This window comes from Crocuta crocuta, unplaced genomic scaffold, assembly GCF_008692635.1.
Source record: "Crocuta crocuta isolate KB4526 unplaced genomic scaffold, BGI_CrCroc_1.0 scaffold422, whole genome shotgun sequence".
Lineage (NCBI taxonomy): Eukaryota > Metazoa > Chordata > Mammalia > Carnivora > Hyaenidae > Crocuta > Crocuta crocuta.
In genome coordinates, this window is record NW_027529554.1 from 932988 (window position 1) to 950367 (window position 17380).

The 17380-nt window shown below is 38.7% G+C and overlaps 3 protein-coding genes across 10 annotated transcripts in view; 2 read left to right on the forward strand and 1 right to left on the reverse strand.

The window, feature by feature from the left end:
• RXFP1 (relaxin family peptide receptor 1) overlaps nucleotides 1–6228 on the forward strand; it is a 112522-nt gene extending 106294 nt beyond the window's left edge. For 6 of the 7 annotated variants that reach the window (XM_077761451.1, XM_077761452.1, XM_077761449.1 and 3 more), the window contains 2 exons: nucleotides 1247–1465; nucleotides 3393–6228. In XM_077761451.1, coding sequence (XP_077617577.1) covers nucleotides 1247–1465; nucleotides 3393–3694 — 521 coding nt within the window. In that variant the 3' untranslated portion in view covers nucleotides 3695–6228. The remainder of the gene's footprint in view (nucleotides 1–1246; nucleotides 1466–3392) is intronic. The other variant, XM_077761454.1, reaches the window with a different exon arrangement.
• A 6147-nt stretch (nucleotides 6229–12375) lies between these two features.
• On the reverse strand, nucleotides 12376–16440 carry CUNH4orf46 (chromosome unknown C4orf46 homolog). 2 transcript variants are annotated; one of them, XM_077761460.1, is made up of 3 exons: nucleotides 16372–16440; nucleotides 15830–16044; nucleotides 12376–13873 (listed from the first exon to the last, which is right to left on the reverse strand). In XM_077761460.1, exons 2-3 carry the CDS (start codon nucleotides 16013–16015, stop codon nucleotides 13718–13720), a joined length of 342 nt encoding a protein of 113 aa, XP_077617586.1. In that variant the 5' UTR covers nucleotides 16016–16044; nucleotides 16372–16440; the 3' UTR covers nucleotides 12376–13717. The 2 variants fall into 2 exon arrangements, with proteins under 2 accessions (XP_077617586.1, XP_077617585.1); XM_077761459.1 differs by lacking the exon at nucleotides 16372–16440 and adding an exon at nucleotides 16215–16296.
• A 15-nt stretch (nucleotides 16441–16455) lies between these two features.
• The window catches only part of ETFDH (electron transfer flavoprotein dehydrogenase), a 31317-nt gene continuing 30392 nt past the window's right edge, over nucleotides 16456–17380 (forward strand). The window contains exon 1 of the mRNA XM_077761456.1: nucleotides 16456–16758. Coding sequence (XP_077617582.1) covers nucleotides 16725–16758 — 34 coding nt within the window. The 5' untranslated portion in view covers nucleotides 16456–16724. The remainder of the gene's footprint in view (nucleotides 16759–17380) is intronic.

The following is a 17380-nucleotide window of genomic DNA, read 5'->3' on the forward strand; positions in this document are numbered from 1 at the left end:
AGAAACTGTATTATAAGCCCTTTCATTCAAATATTAGAATAAGTCACATTTTCAATCTCATTATTCCTTCTAATGTTTATACATTTTTATTTCAGTTTGTCTTATCATCACTGGGGATGGATTCTGTCAGAATCCCCTAAAGAGACATTTTCCCCTGAATTACAGCTTTCTTGTATAAATTCCAACATGCTCCTTAACAAAAGACCAAGCAGTGAATACTTGTAGATCGTGCACTCACCCTAATAATACTAAACAAAATATATTTTAACTCTTTGCCCTTATAAGATAAATAAACTCAAAGAGGCCACACAAATCTTTGGCTTGAAAGTAGACATACAAGTGTTTTCCTCCTGTAAAAAAGTCTCAGGGGTAAGTTTTAAAAATATACATAATATAAAAATTTACATATATTACACATATATTTATATATTTTATATATTATATGTATTTGTATATAATATATATTTACATGTATATTTATATATTATATATTTTTATATTACATATATACACTAATCAAATTATTTTTAAAAATTAGAAAGATTAATTTAAAAGGCTCAGGATATTCACTGAATCACTATAATCTCATTTTAATATGCCTTTTTAACTTTTTTAATGTTTACTTATTTTTGAGAGAGGGACACAGACACACACACACACACACACACACACACACACGACTGTGTCAGGGGAGGGGCAGAAACCAAAGCAGGCCCCAGGCTTCAAGGTGTCAGCACAGAGCCTGAGACAGGGCTCGAACACAAAAACTATGAGATCATGACCCGAGCCAAAGTCAGATGCTTAACCAATTGAGCCACCCAGGGGCTCCTAATATGCCATTTTTAAATTAAAATTTCTTCATTCCACATTAGTTCAGCAATACTTCAAATTAAAAAAAAAATTTAATATTTATTCATTTTTGAGAGACAGAGAGATAGAGTGTGAGCAGGGGAGGGGCGGAGAGAGAGGGAGACACAGAATCTGAAGCAGGCTCCAGGCTCTGAGCTGTCAGCACAGAGCCTGAAGTGGGGCTCAAACTCACCAACTGCGAGATCGTGAGCTGGGTCGAAGTCAGAAGCTTAACTGACTGAGCCACCCAGGCACCCCAAAATTTTTTAAAAAATCATTATTTTTGTGTACCTTAGTAACTCTTATAAAGAACAAAACATGTTGTTCATGTACAAACAGCTAAGAGTATGTGTGCTTGTTTTGAAAGAATTAATAATAATCTTTGTGTTCTAAACAGGAATTAACTTGGCGGCATTTATCATCATAGTTTTTTCCTATGGAAGCATGTTTTACAGCGTTCATCAAAGTGCCATAACAGCAACTGAAATACGGAATCAAGTTAAAAAAGAGATGATCCTTGCCAAACGGTTTTTCTTTATTGTATTTACTGACGCATTATGCTGGATACCCATTTTTATACTGAAATTTCTTTCATTGCTTCAGGTAGAAATACCAGGTACAATTTGTTTTCTTTCCGTACAGAAATAATAAGTCTCTTTCTGCAGCGTTCCTCCAAGAAAGAAAATTAAGATCCTTGACACCAAGTCATTTTAAGAATTATAAGTCAGAGTTATATGTACTTTAGGCTCTGTTCAGCAGTCAAATGTTTACCAGGAGAAAGCTGTTCAATTATTTCCATAGCTGCTCCAAAGCTCTATTACTGTTGAAACAAAGGAACAGCTCAAATAAATAACACTCTATGCTTTGTAATTCTGATAATCTCATGCTTAACATGACCAACCAGGTGAAAATTATTATCAAATATTACTTCTTTTTTTTTTTTGAGAACGTAAGACGTTCTTCTTCCCAGAATACACAGCAATGTAGAGGACATGACTCCAGAGTGTGAGAGATGATTGAAGAATGCATTGTTGATATTTAAAAATAATGTACATCACACTCATTAGAATAGCTACTATCAAAAACACAGAAAGTAGCAAAAATTGGTGAGGATTTGGAGAAACTGGAGTATTGCTGGTAGGAATGTAAAGTCGCACAGCTGCTACAGAAAACAGCATAGTGGTTCCTCAAAAAATTAAACACAGAAATATCATACGACCCAGCAATTCCTCTTCTGGTAGTTAAAGGAATTAAAAGCAGGAACTCAAACAGACATTGGTACACCCATATTCACAGCACCATTCTTCACAATAGCCAAAAGGTAGAAATAACCCAAGTGTCCATCAATGGATGAACGGATAAACAAAATGTATCATATACACACGAGAGATTATTACTCAGCCTTATAAAGGGAGGAAACTCGGAAACATGGTACCATGGATGGATTTTGAAGACATCATGCTAAGTGAAAGAAGCCACGTCACAAAAGGACACATATTGTATGATTTCACTTATATGACGTAACTGGGAAAGTCAAATTCATAGGGACAGTTTATGAATGTGTTGTCAGGTTGGGAGGAGAAGAGGATGAAAGTTACTGTTTAAACAGATATGTAGTTTCAGTTTGGGAAAATGAAAAAGTTCTAGAGACGGATGGTGGTGATGCTTGTACAACAATATGAATGTACTTAATGCCACTGAACTGCACACTTAAAAATATACTTTATGTATATTTTACCACAATAAAAAAGTGTCCAAAATGCTATTAATTATAAGCATAATGCAGTACAATACAGTATACATTTACATTCTTAAAATTTATGAACATACAATTTAAATTTTTTTATCCCATGGTTGGGGTGATAGTATCTTACATTTCATAAGCAATAAAGAGGGAAAATAGCATCAGTTAAATTATAATAACAAATCTGCTGAGTTACCTAGGTACTACAGTGATTTTTAAGATAAGTTTACCCAAAGATGTTTTTACTGAAATAAATATCTAGTCAAAAGCCTAAAAATGCATACCTATTTTTATAACCAAATAAATATTAGCAGAAAAGGAGTCTGTTAAAGTCTGTATGTGCCGAGAAATACTGTATATTCTAACCAGCAATTAAAATGATGGGAAAAGTATGATCTGGATGCTAAACAATATTATTTTTCCTAAAATGGAATCATATCACAATAATATGCAATCACTTGGTAGAAAATGGTTCTACCTAATGGAATACTTATGTTGATGTATTCAAGAAAAGCTACTTACTTAGCAAAGAACCGCTGTTTTTTTTTGTTTTGTTTTTTGTTTTTTTGTGTTTTTTTTTGTTTTTTGTTTTGTTTTTTTTGCTGTACCAAAACTCCGTTCAAACACTGGCACCCTGGAAAGACATTCTGGAAACACGTTAGACTTGGTATTTAATTATGTGACATCAAAGGGAAATAATTAAGACTCAAAAGAGGACTTGGGGAGAAACAAGGAAAAGGGGTTTCTCTACCCTCTAAACATCCACAAACACTAAAACTATTGCATTTTTCTCTTCCAGGTACCATAACCTCTTGGGTAGTGATTTTTATTCTCCCTATCAACAGTGCTTTGAACCCAATTCTGTATACTCTGACCACAAGACCATTCAAAGAAATGATTCATCAGTTTTGGTATAACTACAGAAAAAGAAGATCTATTGACAGCAAAGGAAGTCAGAAAACATATGCTCCATCTTTCATCTGGGTCGAAATGTGGCCGCTGCAGGAGATGCCACCTGAGTTAATAAAGCCAGCTCTTTTCACAGACCCCTGCGAACTGTCACTAATTTCTCAATCAACTAGACTCAATTCCTATTCATAATGGACTCTGAAACCAATTTCTATGAACATTATGTGATGCTTTGTGATGGATTTATTAGTATAAAATGAATGCCACAAAGTTAATTTATAATGTCTAAGATTAAGCCATTATAAGGACATGAGGTTATTTGGGAAAAATCAAAGTGACTGATGGTCATATAAAGGGAAATAAATTATATTGATAATGTGTATATATTAGTATATATTTTGCATAGGAAATTAAGAGAAATCTATTTCAGAAAGATTCATTGATTCTTTTATCAGGCATTTATTGAGTACCCACTATATATAGCACTGCAGTAAATTTCTGGAAGTATAGAACCTGGAAGTATAGAATAGTATAGAACCTTCTCAATTTGCAATGTTAAATTATATTTAGTTACAACAGAATAGATGCCACTCTTAGATGAAGGTAGAGCTTTATCTGCTATGCACATTAGCAAACATAATAATCATGGACACTTTTAAATAAATGTTTAAGGTTTTGGAATACTCAATGTAATGAAAAATAAGAAATGAGAAAATGTCTGATTATTTGCAAAATATTTGTTTTAAAAATTCATCTTACCTCTCAAGTTGCTGTACACTTGATAGGTGGTACAAGATATCTATTTCTATGAAAAAAGATATTCTGATATAAACTCAAAACAGCATTTTTTACAGTTAACTAATTTTCAACAAAGATGCCAAGACAATCAAATGAGGAAAGAACTGTCTGTTCAACAAATGATGCTGGGACAACTGGATATTCACACGCAAAAGAATGAGGTTGGACTCCTACCTTACACCATCTATAGACATTAACTCAAAATTAATCAACACCCTAAAAATAAGACATAAAACTCTTAGAAGAAAACATCGGTAAATTTTCAAGACCTTGGATTTAGCATTGGATTCTTAGATGTGTCAACAAAAGCACAAGCAACAAAGGGAAAACATTGATAAATTGGACCTCAACTAAATTAAAAACTTTTGTGCACCAAACAACGTTATCAAAAGGTAAAAAGACAGGGTGCCTAGCTGGCTCAGTCAATGGAGTGTACCTCTTGATCTCAGGGTTAGAAGTTTGAGCCCCACGCTGGGTGTAGAGATTACTTAAAAATGAAATCTTTTTTAAAAAAGTAAAAAGACAACCTACAGAATGGAAGAAAATATTTGCAAATCATAATCATATCATATCTGAGGTTTTAATATTCAGAATATATAAAGAACTCCTACAACTCAGCCACAAGATAAACAAGCCAATTTAAAAGCAGACAAAGGACTTAAAAAGTCATTTCTCCAAGCAAGATATACAAATGGCCAATAAGCACTTGAAACATTGCTCAACATCACTAATCATTAGAAAAATGAAAATTGGAACCACCATGAAATAATACTTTACACCTACTAGAAAGGCTGTAACTAAAACAGCAAAAGAAAAAGAAAAAAAAGGGAAAATAAATATTGACAAGGATGTGGAGACTGAAACCCTTCTTCATGCATGGCTGGTTGAAATGTAAAATGATGCAGCTGTTATCATAGAGAGCAGTTTGGTGGTTCTTCGAAAGCTTTTCATAGAATTAACATATGATCCAGCAATCTCACTCCCAGGTATAAACCCAAAAGAATCGAAAACAGGATTCAAGCAGCTACTTGTATACAAATGCTCATTGCATTATTAACAGTGGCCAAAAGATGGAAACGGCTCAAGTGCCCGTCAAGTAATAAACAGATAAACAGAATGTGGTATATACATACAATGGAATATCATTCAGCCATTTAGAAGAAAGAATGAAGTTCTGACGCATGCTGCCACGTGATGAGTATGAAATAACCCAGACACAAAAGGACAAATACCATATGATTCCACTTACATGAAATATCTAGAATAAGCAAATTCATTGAGATAGAAAGTAGATTAGAGGTCACTGGGGGTGAGAGGGTCAGAAGGATACTGCCCAAGAAGTACAGAGTATTTTCTTGGACAGAAAAAGTTATAAAATTGATCATGGTGATGGATAAACAACTCTGTGAAAATGCTAAAAGCCATTGAATTGTAGATGTTAGATGGGTGAATTTTATGGTGAGTGAATTAGATCTCAAAAAGTAGTTAAAGGGGAAAAGAAGAGCTAGAATGCACTGATTCAGGAACTTAAGGAAGGAAAGGTCTGCATGCACATGTTTTACTTCAAAAACAAAGTAACTGTCATCAAGGAATGGATTTACCTTCCATTTGCATGGCCAGCCAGTTCATATGATACTAACTTTTTGGCTAGTTATTCTTCTGGTCTCTGACTGAGCTTTGGAATTTTTTGCTTTAGTAATTTGAAACCTTTAAAGAGGAATAAAAGGTTTTCAGGTAGTTTTAAATACACCAAAAATGTTTAAAACATGAAATTACTGGAATCATAAATGTATTTATTGAATATATAATTGTATAGATTTCTTTGGAAAGTAAATTACCTGAAACTTAAATCTGTTAAAAAAATGGATTACTTTAAGTCCTTTCTGTTCTTACTTGGAATAATGCCAATAAATTTTCTACATGAGGAATATGGTTACACTTTCAACAAAAAAAAGAAAATAGTAGACAGCTATGGGTCTGCTTATAATATTCAATTCTCTAACTATTTAAGCTATATAATCTTTAAAACTTATAAAAATGAAAATATTTAAGTTCTCTTATAAATTTATTTTGGGATTATTTGTTATTCTTAAGTCTTATTGCTAATAAATAATAGAATAGAAAAGTGGCAGGGGCGCCTGGGTGGCTCAGTGGATTAAGTGTCCAGCTTCGGCTCAGGTCATGATCTCACTGTTCGTGGGTTCGAGCCCCGCATCGGGCTCTGTGCTGACAGCTAGCTCAGAGCCTGGAGACTGTTTCAGATTCGGTATCTCCCTCTCTCTCTGACCCTCCCCTGCTCATGCTGTCTCTCTCTCTCAGAAATAAATAAAAAGCATTTTAAAAAATGGTTTTTTTTTTCCTTAAAAAGAAGGAAAAGTGGCTCAGTTGGTTGAGCATCCAATTTCGGCTCAGGTCATGATCTCAAGCCCGGTGTTGGGCCCTATGCTGACAACTCAAGGCCTGGAGCCTGCTTGGATTCTGTGTCTCCCTCTCTCTGGTCCCTCCCCCACTGTTCTCTCTCTCTCTCTCTCTCTCTCTCAAATAAACATTTAAAAATTAAAAAAAGAAAACTATTTTTCTTAAAAACAATTTCTAAAAAAGAAAAAAAGCAGTAATCATGAAGACAAGATAGTAAACATATAATCCTACAAAAATCATAATCATAACCTATGTTTAAGGGTCTTGGAAAAGCATGAATTTACAAAATTATGTGAAACTACTTTTTAGCATTTCAAATATTTTCAAATAAGTTTCTAGGAGCCATTTAGTTTCCTGTCTATTTAGTCTACTCACTCTTCCCTTCTTCCACCTCTCCAAATAGAGTAACTTCCATTTAATTTAATTTGGTAAGTACTTACTGGCATACTGCATAACCAGTTCCTATTAACTTCAAATAGAAGCACTAAGTTAACTCAGATAGAAGTCATGGTTTTCTCTCTTGCAAAAATAACTTTGGTCCAAAACTCATGGACCATGCTTCTAGGTCAAATCAATCCTCTAAGCTAAACCAAAGTGTTTTAAAATTTAAAAATAAATATCAGGAAGACCTCAACTTTTATTTTTTACTATTTTCAGTCTAAGGTCTCCTAATGCATTAGTCTAGTACCTAACCCCGCACAAAGCAATTACTGCCTTTTAGCAACTTAGATATTGATAAAGTTGAAGGAAAACAACAAATGGGTAAGGGATATACGCAGCCAGAATACTCAAGTCCATGCATTTTACTGCTTACCTAAGTAATAAGTATATTGATACTTGAATGGAGTGCATCACTCTAAGAGACTTCAAAAGTACATTGAATTTTTAACAATATACTTTTTTTTAAAGTTTATTTTCTGTGAGAGATAGAGAATGAGTGGTAGAGGGACAGAGAGGGAGAGAGAAGATTCCAAGCAGGCTCTGTGCTGTTAGTGTGGAGCCTGATGTGGGGCTTGAACCCATAATCCATTAGATAATGACCTAAATCAAGAGTCGGACGCTGAGCCATGCAGATGCCCCAATGTACTCCTCTTTTAAAGAGAAAAATCTTTCACTAGAAGCCTCCTTTACTGTTTTAAATCCTTTTCTTATCTATAGACTGGCAGTCTTCTCTATTTTTCTAAATATTTTTTAATGTTTATTTTTGAGAGAAGACAGAGCACGAGCAGGGGAAGGGCAGAGAGAATGGGAGACACAGAATCCGAAGCAGGCTCCAGGCTCTGAGCTGTCAGCAGAGTCCAACATAGGGCTCAAACCCATAACCCATGAGATCATGACTTGAGTGTAAGCCGGACGCTTAACCAACTGAGCCATGCAAGCCCCCCCTTACCTATTCTATGGTTTCAATTACTGTATATATACTGATGATTCCCCCATTTTTGCCTTTAGCCTATTCTCTCTCCTAAATTAGTCACTTAATGCATACAACTGCCCACTAAATATTAACACTTGGGTATCTCACTGGCTCTTTCATGTCCATTATGTGATAGGGTTTTGGAATGGTAGGGGTCCAGGGCTTATGGCCATGAAAGAATTCTTGAGATGTCTTTGGTGCAAAAAAGTGATTTTATTAAACACTGGGATAGGACCCCTGGGCAGAAAGAGCTACACTTGGGTTTTGAAGAGTGACTGATTATATATTATGGAATTTGGGGAGGTAAAGGCAAAGGGAGGCTTCCGAAAGGCTTTCATATGCAAAAGACACCAGAGGCCTTGCTATTGTCAAGCTTAGGTTATTTTCCCTCCGGTAAGACATTAAGAAGGTAGGGAGTTCCTGGAGAAATGTTATACATACTCTGGTGTACATACAATAGGCTGAAGGTTATAAAGAAATTTAACTAGATCTACCATTTCCTTCTTGTCTTTGTTCCCCACATCACTATGGAGGGGAGGGTGATGTTAGGGCTCCAGGAAACTTAGACTATAGGTTTTTGGAGATTAGGCTGTTGATAAGATTGCTTTTTCTTGTAATTTACAAAGACGTTTTTTAAAAATATAATTTGCTGTCAAGCTAGCTAACAAATGGTGTATACAGTGTTCTCTTGGCTTCAGGAGTAGATTCCCATGATTCATTGCTTACATACAACACCCAGTGCTCATCCCAACAAGTGCCCTCCTCAATGCCCATCACCCATTTTCCCCCCTCACTGCCCTCCATCAACCCTCAGTTTGTTCTCTGTATTTAATTAAGTCTCTTATGATTTGCTTCCCTCTCTGTTTGAATGATTTTTTTCCCTTTCCTTCCACCATGGTCTTGTGTTGTTTCTCAAATCCCACATATGAGTGGAAACATTTGACATCTGTCTTTCTCTGACTGACTTATTTCACTTAGCATAATACCCTTCTATTCCATCCATGTTGTTGCAAATGGCAAGATTTCATTCTTTCTCATTGTCCGGTAGTATTCCAGTGTGTGTGTGTGTGTGTGTGTGTGTGTGTGTGTATCACATCTTCTTTAATCCACTCATCAGTTGATGGACATCTGGGCTATTTCTATAATTTGGCTATTGTTGATAGCACTGCTATAAACATTGGGGGACATGTGTCCCTATGAATCAGCACTCCTGTATCCTTGAATAAATTCCTAGTAGTGCTATTGCTAGGTTGAAGGATAATTCTTTTTACAAAATGATGGAGAATCTTGTCCTGCAAGGCTGTGATCTCCTTGAGTTAACCATTTATTTTCCCCTTTCCTTAGTTCTTGAAAAGCCAGGAGTGCCTGAGGAATGTCACACAAATCCCACCTGGTGAGTGGGGGTGGGGGTGGGGGGTTGGTTGTTGTTAGCAACCAGTTGTTGCCTTCAGTTTGCCTTATGCTCCCTCATCATTATGGACTCTGTCATTACTATGGACTCTGTACTCTGACACCTGAGTCCCTTTGAGACCGTCTTAGTGAATGGTACCAATAGCCCAACCTCGAAATCCTAGAGTCATCCTTTGGCTCTTCCTTTTCCTGTATCCACCGTATCAAATCACCTACCCCACCTTTAATCAACCTAATAAACAGCTCTTAAATCTATCTAGTTCACTTTATCCCAATTTCCAATACCTTAGTTTGTGTGAACATCATGTCTCCTGGCCGTATTTGCAATAGTCTTCTAACAAGTTGCTATACCTCCAGTTGTAATTTGCTCAAGGGATTTTTATACATATTTAGAGCTCTCAAAAAATTAATCTAGGGGCTCCTGGGTGGCTCAGTCAGGCAAGTACTGACTTGATTTCAGCTCAGGTCATGATCTCACGGTGGGTTTGAGCCCTGCATCGGGCTCTGCACAGACAGTGCAGGGCCTGCATGGGATTCTCTGTCTCCCCCTCTCTCTCAAAAATAAACTTTTTGTTTCTTTTTATTTATTTGAAAGAGCGAGGCAGCACAAGCGAGGGAGGGGCGGAGAGAGAGAGTATACAAATTTTGGTGTAAGAGACCCACAGGCAAATTACTTCCTATTCTGTTTCTACAGACAGAAATAACATCACTTTCCTCAAAAGATAATATTAAATAATGCTTATAAAGCTCCTAGCATAGTGCCTAACACAGTGACTTTTAGCCTCTTGAGGCTTTGTTATTTGTTGTTGTTGTTGTTGTTTTTTGAGAGAGCACAAAAGGGGGAGAGGGGCAAAGGGAGAGAGAATCCCAAGCAGACTCCATGCTGGGCAGGATCATGGGCTCATGACCTGAGCTGAAATCAAGAGTCAGACACTCAAGCAACTGAGCCACCCAGGCACCCCAACCTCTTGAGCCTTTTAATTACATCAAAATACTAAGCTTTCCTCTAAGGTGTATATAGAACTGGTAATGAGCTACTAAATTAAGAAAATAATTTCTTAAGTCTTTAAGAAAATGTTTATGTTTTGAGCTCTTCCCCAACCCTCCCATTTAGTGGAGAAAAAAGAAAAATAAAAAGGGATGCTTTTTTTTTTTTTTTAAAGCCACTCTTAAAAATAAGATGAACTTCACTGTGGGTCACACATGGCAACAAAAGCTGTCAACAGAGCTGAGCTGTGGGGCTACCAGCCCCCTGACACCAGCAGCTATGAGTTTTAGTGGTGAGGAACGAACTGTAAGTGTCCACAGAAGGCTCACCTCCTGAAATCAGGAGTTAACCCAAGCTGACTGCAATTCAACAAAATTATAAGTCGACTAACATGGTTTTTATTTTCTAACGTAAAGACATACATGGTGGGGAGAGGAAGTCACACACACACAAATCAAAGTAGCACAGACCATACTTCTGATACACCTATAACATAAGTTACAGGGGACCTTAGCATAGGGGTAAGCAAATATTAGGGAATAGGGAGGTCAGAACCAAGCACTTATAGGGTAACTGAATGACAGATGTAGCATTCGAAATACTGATATTTGAAGGAACAGCAACAGACATACAAAAATAAAAAGATCCCAAAATCACAACACAAGCAAAAGTTAATCAGATGGATTAAACACCTCAACATTAAAAATAAAAATTTAACTTCTGGAAAGACATAAAGGAGAATAACTTTATGACATTTCCAATATAAGCTCCAGAAAGCACTATTATGAAAAATTGGTTAAGATTTCATTAAAATTAAAAACCTCTATTTAAGAAAACTCCACAATCAAATACAAAGATAAATCACAAACTACAATAGTTGAAACACAGATAACAGGTGATTGGTTAGTATTCAACATATGGAACACCTACAAACCCATAAGGAAAATACAAAACCTACTAGAAATATGGACAAAGGTAGGGCCTCGGAAATCACACCCTGCGTTTCCTCAATCTCCTACTAGTTATTAAAGTCCGCACTCTTCACTGTGTGAGACTATACAGGGACATGAATACCAGGAGGCTGACCATTGTAGCCATCTGGAGGCTAGCTATGACATACACAAATAATATTTTGTAGTGCTTGGAAAACATACATATGTATTAAAAATATAAAAACACAAACTAGAATATACACCACCTCTAGGACAATGGTTACCTCTAGGGAAAGAAGGGGTGTAATCAAAGCGGTAACAAAAGTTTCAAATGTATATGACATTTACAAACACAGATCAGAGGAAAGTATAGTCAAATGCTAACTTTTTTTTTTTGTTCTTTTATTTATTTTTATTTTTGAGACAGAGAGAGACAGAGCATGAGCAGGGGAGGGGCAGACAGAGAAGGAGACACAGACTCTGAAGCAGGCTCCAGGTTCCAAGCTGTCAGCACAGAGCCAAATGCAGGGCCCAAACCCACAAACCATGAGATCATGACCTGAGCTGGTCACACGCTTAACTGACTGAGCCACCCAGGGGCTCCACATTTATTTTTTTTTTCATGTTTATTTTTTCTTGAGAGAGAAAGCAAAAGCGGGGGACAGGCAGAGAAGATCCAAAGATCTGTGCTGTCAACACAGAGCCTGACATGGGGCTCAAATCCACGAACTGTGATACCAAGACCTGAGCTGAAGTCTGGACGCCTAACCAACAGAGCCGGCCAGGTGCCCCAAATGCTAACGTTTCTTAAATCTGTATGGAAGGCATATATTCTTTAATCGCTCACTTTTCCTGTTATGTTTGAAATACTTCAATAACAAGTTTTAAAATAATGAACCCAAAGAAATGGAAATAAAATTTGCTTAAACAAGTTTATTTTTATACATTTTAAAAATTGCAATTTTCATGACATGTAAGAAAAATATTTTTCTACTATCAAAATAAGTATCTCTTTGGTACAGGAACACACCATTTGTGTTAGCTTTAACTAAAAAAAAAAAATCAAGAACTAAAACCTAATGTACTCAACAGAACTATTTTTTGCCCATCCGTTCATCCACTTTCATAACCCCACTGTGGGCTTAGAATACATATCTGTACACAACTCCATATCTACAAAGGATTGAGATGCCATATCGAAGATGTCTAGAAGTTACGTAGAATTAGTTGGCTTAATCATTGACACATATGACACAAGCCACCAAAAAGACAGAGAGAGAATATATAAGCTATGGGACAAGTAAAGTAGAACACTGTCATTAAAGTCAAATAACATGAAACCAATCACATCATTTAAATTTGCTGCTTTAAAAACATAGTAACTTCTTTAGAACTATATTACGTGTAAAGCTCAAAAAGTAATAGTACAGAAACATAATTTTGACAAGGCACTTTAAAGAGAATGACCAAACATACAACAACATCAATAAGCAGTTAACCTGAGAAATAAACAGGGAAAAATATAACCATTCTTTCTCTAAACAGGCTTTTATTTTCTGAAGCAAAAGCTTTTTAAAAAGCATCATAAAGGATAAACTATTTATCATATATTTTAAGAAGCTGTCCTCAATTAAAGTTCAAATTCTTGTAAAAAAGAAAGAATGTATTCCTTCAAGTAGTCAAGTATTTTTTAGAAAAACAATGACAATTTTCATGCTAGAAACAGGAACAAGAAACAGCTTTTAACTGTACTGTCAACTCTTCCATTCACCAAACACTGACGGATGGCTGTCTGACACTTTGTTGCTCTAGGTGCTGAGGATACACAAGTCAGACACAATCGTCAGTTCCAGCGAACTTGGCCTGGTGGCACGGGGCCAACACTGGGAGCCTTAAAGTTACCTCCCTTGGTCTGTAAAATAAAGCTCCGCTTCAAACTCTGGAATTCTTGGCATCTTCTTGCAAATTAAATAAAATAATGATTTACCTATTTTTTCTGCTGTTAACACAGTAGATAGCATTATCTACTGATGAAATTAACTTCCATAAGAGTCTATGAAAGTTTGGAGGACAGAAAGTATTTAAAGATAAATATTGCCAGCATCAAATATAACATCAGTATTCTGCTTTCACAAAAGTGAAGGAAACCAAAAAAATTTCATTCTCAATATACAGAACTACTGGAGACTACTTTATACTTATGGTCCACGTGCAAATATCATAAATGAGGAAGTATGAATTATTACACAGCCAAATCAGTTGTCAGGCTTCAAAGAATCATAGCCTTCTTTCAAGAGGTCCCTCCATGTTTTAAGGAAACGTGCATTTTCTGTACACTTGAAGGCAAGCTCTTCCACTTGAGCTGATACTGCAGATGTGGCTTCAAGAAGTTTGGTTAATGAAAATGCGGCCTGAAATTTAAAAAAAAAAAGAAAAGAAAGAAAGAAACAATATAAGTTTATTTTTAAGATGTTCATCTCATTTTATAAATGGTCTAAAAATCGCTTAAAACCTTTACTCCATTGTCCAAGTTATTTTCCTTAAAAGTAAAAAAAATCTTCAAACTTAAAACAACAGCTCTTTCAGGGAACCAAAGAAATGCTTTCATATGAAGTAAGCTTTGAGGAAATGTATCTACTGGAAAGACATCCATTGTGCACCGAACATAACAAGTTAGAATTTTTTTTTTTTTTAACTGAAAATACACTAGGGGTGCCTAGCTGGCTCAGTATAGAACATGAAACTCTTGATTTGGGAGTTGAGTTCAGGCCCCACCTTGAGTGTAGAGATTACTTTAAAAAAAAAAAAGAAAGAAAGAAAAAGAAAAAAGAAATGAAAAGAAAACCATAGGGCGCCTGGGTAGTTCAGTTGGTTAAGCATCCCACCTTGCTCAGGTCATGAACTCTCAGTTTGTGGGTTCGAGCCCTGCATGAGGCTCTGTGCTGACAGCCCAGAGCCTGGAGCCTGTTTCTGATTCTGTGCCTCCCTCTGTCTCTGCCTCTCCCCCGCTCACACTCTGTCTCTTTCACAATAAAATAAAGACATAAAAACAATTTTTTTTTAATCTTTAAAACAAAATAAGAAAGAAAAAGAAAATACACTACAGTCTCATTTAACTCAACAAGAGGACTTGGATCCCTTGACACTAGGTACCAGAAGCATCCGAAGAAGGACTTACAGACTTACTTCATCATAAACAACTCACTAGAAAAATAAAAACTCACTGATATTTAGTAACAAGGGCAGTGCTCCACGATTTTTTTTTACCTGTGAATGCTATTTAAACCATGAAAATGTATAGACTAAAGAGCAGATAACTCTGAGCTGCCAAATACGAACAAAATCAAACATACAGAAAATATCCAACTTTGGTGGAATTCACTTCTTACTCAAAGGTTTTCACCTATCATATAGAATAACACTGTTCCTACACTAACACATCAGCAGTCCATTGTACATATTCTCTTGTAACCGGTCTTGTTCAGCAAAAAAACTGTTGAGCATTTTAGTTACCTTTAAAACAAAAACAAATACTTCTTAAGCAATAAGATAATCGAAGTCATTAGCCAGTTTCCAATCTGCACAGCAGGGTCTACTGCACAGTTCTCCCAGGCGGATCACACCCTACATGCCTCATTCACTTGACCCACCCAACACTCCTTATATACTGAAACTCCGGCGATGGGTGAGTAGGTGGGTGTGCGCGCACTGGGAATTCCGCAATTCAACAGAAACCGTACTATGCATTCTCGCAATCATGGGGGGGTGGGGGTGGGGGTCTTCGACGTAACCGTTAAGGAAACCAATCTAGACTACAAGCGCCGTTAAGCAACCCCTCCAAATCCGTCCGGCGCACAGCAAGCCTAAAACGCAATAATAGCATTGCAAGCTGGCTCTGGCAGGTGGCCAACTAGAGCAGCTGGATCTTAAGTCCCAAGGAAAAAAAATCACAATCTGATCCGAGGCACCAAAGGCAACAAGGAGGAGGAAAAGAGCGCTGACAGCGCCTGCGCATGTCGGCGCTGCAGAGCAGAATGGTTTCAGGTTACAGAGGGTGATTGAAACCAGAAGGCGAGACGCAAAGAAAACAGCGAGGGGTGGGGCGGGTGGAGGTATATAACCCCTTATTCCTCAACACGGAATCTAAAGGCGGAATCCTCAGGGATGAGGGACAAAGGGCTTTGGGCCGCCAGTTTACCCATCCCATGCCCCAGACCATACACTGAACGCGCAGAAGGAAGGGCGAGACGCGCCGGAGCAGGTGCGCGGACTCCTCTAAGTCCTTTCCTCCCAGGCACCGCCACGGTCTGGCTTCCGACACGGGCTGAGTGTGGACGCGGCCCCGGGACCCGTCTAGTAACGCTTACGTCTCCGATCTGCAGCTCTACTTCCTCCAGAGGGTCCACCGTCCGGCCGCTGCTTCTGCTCGGAACTGGCCAGCCCAGACTCACTGGGACGCCGGGGGAAGATGCTGACGAGGCGTCTGAAGACGACGGAGACGCAGGAGACGGCGGGGGCGGCGAAGGAATCCGCACCTCCTCAGGGTTTGCCATTGAGCAGGGCTGGGACTGCGGAATCCGACCTGGGCAGCCGAACCGACACCAACAGTCTTTCAAACTGCTCGCGCCCGACGCCCAGAAGCCCCGCCCCCTCCCAGCCGCTCTCCAGCCCAGTATACTCGTGGGTCTCTACCCAAATCCGCGGACACTAGTCATTTTTTCGGAACAGCCAATCAGATGTCAGCGAATTCACCTTGGGCAGTTCCTCGCTCCTGCGCAAACCTCCAGTCAGGCTCAGGAGAACGCTTCAGCAGAGGACTACAACTCCCAGAATGCCGTATGAGTCGCTCCGCCTCCCACTACTCTTGATGCGCGCGCGTCACACCACCGGATCTGTGGGTCTCTCTCACCTGCACCGCAGGGGCCTCACCACGCCTTGGTGAGCCGCAACGCAGAGCCAATCCTCAGCCTGAAGTCGGAGGTGGGCTGGGACTTAGAGCCTCTTTCCTTTTCCTCTTTCGGAACGTGACCCGGAAGTCCCTGCCGGCCATCGCGTCATGCGTGGCGCCGGCGCAGAGCGAGAAAGAGGCGGGAACACCGTGAAGCCAAAGCGGTGGGCAGAACTGGGAGGCAAACTTCGGCGGAGGTGTCGGTCCTTCTCAGGCAGTGATGGCGCCCCCCGCGGCCTAGAGGTCCAGCGCCAGCGGCGAGCCACAGACAGCCCTTCTGTTGTGTCCCACCGACAGTCCTGGGACCAGTGAATATGTTGGTGCCGCTAGCCAAGCTGTCCTGCCCGGGTGAGAGACAACTCCGGGCGGGGATAAATGGAGGAAGGTCGAGGAGTGAGGGCGAAAAGGGCAGGGTCACACCTCGGAGGGGGGCTAGACACCTTCTTCTCTCCTCCGGCTCTCCCGGCGTTCACTGGTTAAACTAGGACAAAGGCCTCGCTGTCCGCACCTGGTAGTGGACCCTAGATTCCTCCCCATAGAGTTGCCCCATATGGAAGAATTGACAACTAGGCTAAAGGTCATGGGCGGAGGAAACTTGTCAACATGCCTCCCCTGTGGACTCTTGAACTGAATCTTCCCAAATCCTGGTCCCTAAACCTTATCCCATAGCTCAGGTGTTATATGTTGCCTTGTTTGAAATGGATGAAATATTTGCAACAGCTTTTCTTCTTGGTCGTGTACTGACTTCGTCTTTGCAGCCATCCTAGTCCATTCTTAAGAATTTGAAGTCCGATCTGTCACATCATAATTAATATCCGTGTGCTGCCCAAGTCACCAGATTACATCTAGAGCCAGAAAATTTTCTACATTGACTAAAATTAACTTCAGAGGCTTATCGTGTTGTGGATGCTCCTAGAACCATCGTGATGACTTGTGAAAATACCTCATTACCTTTCTTTATCTTAAGTAA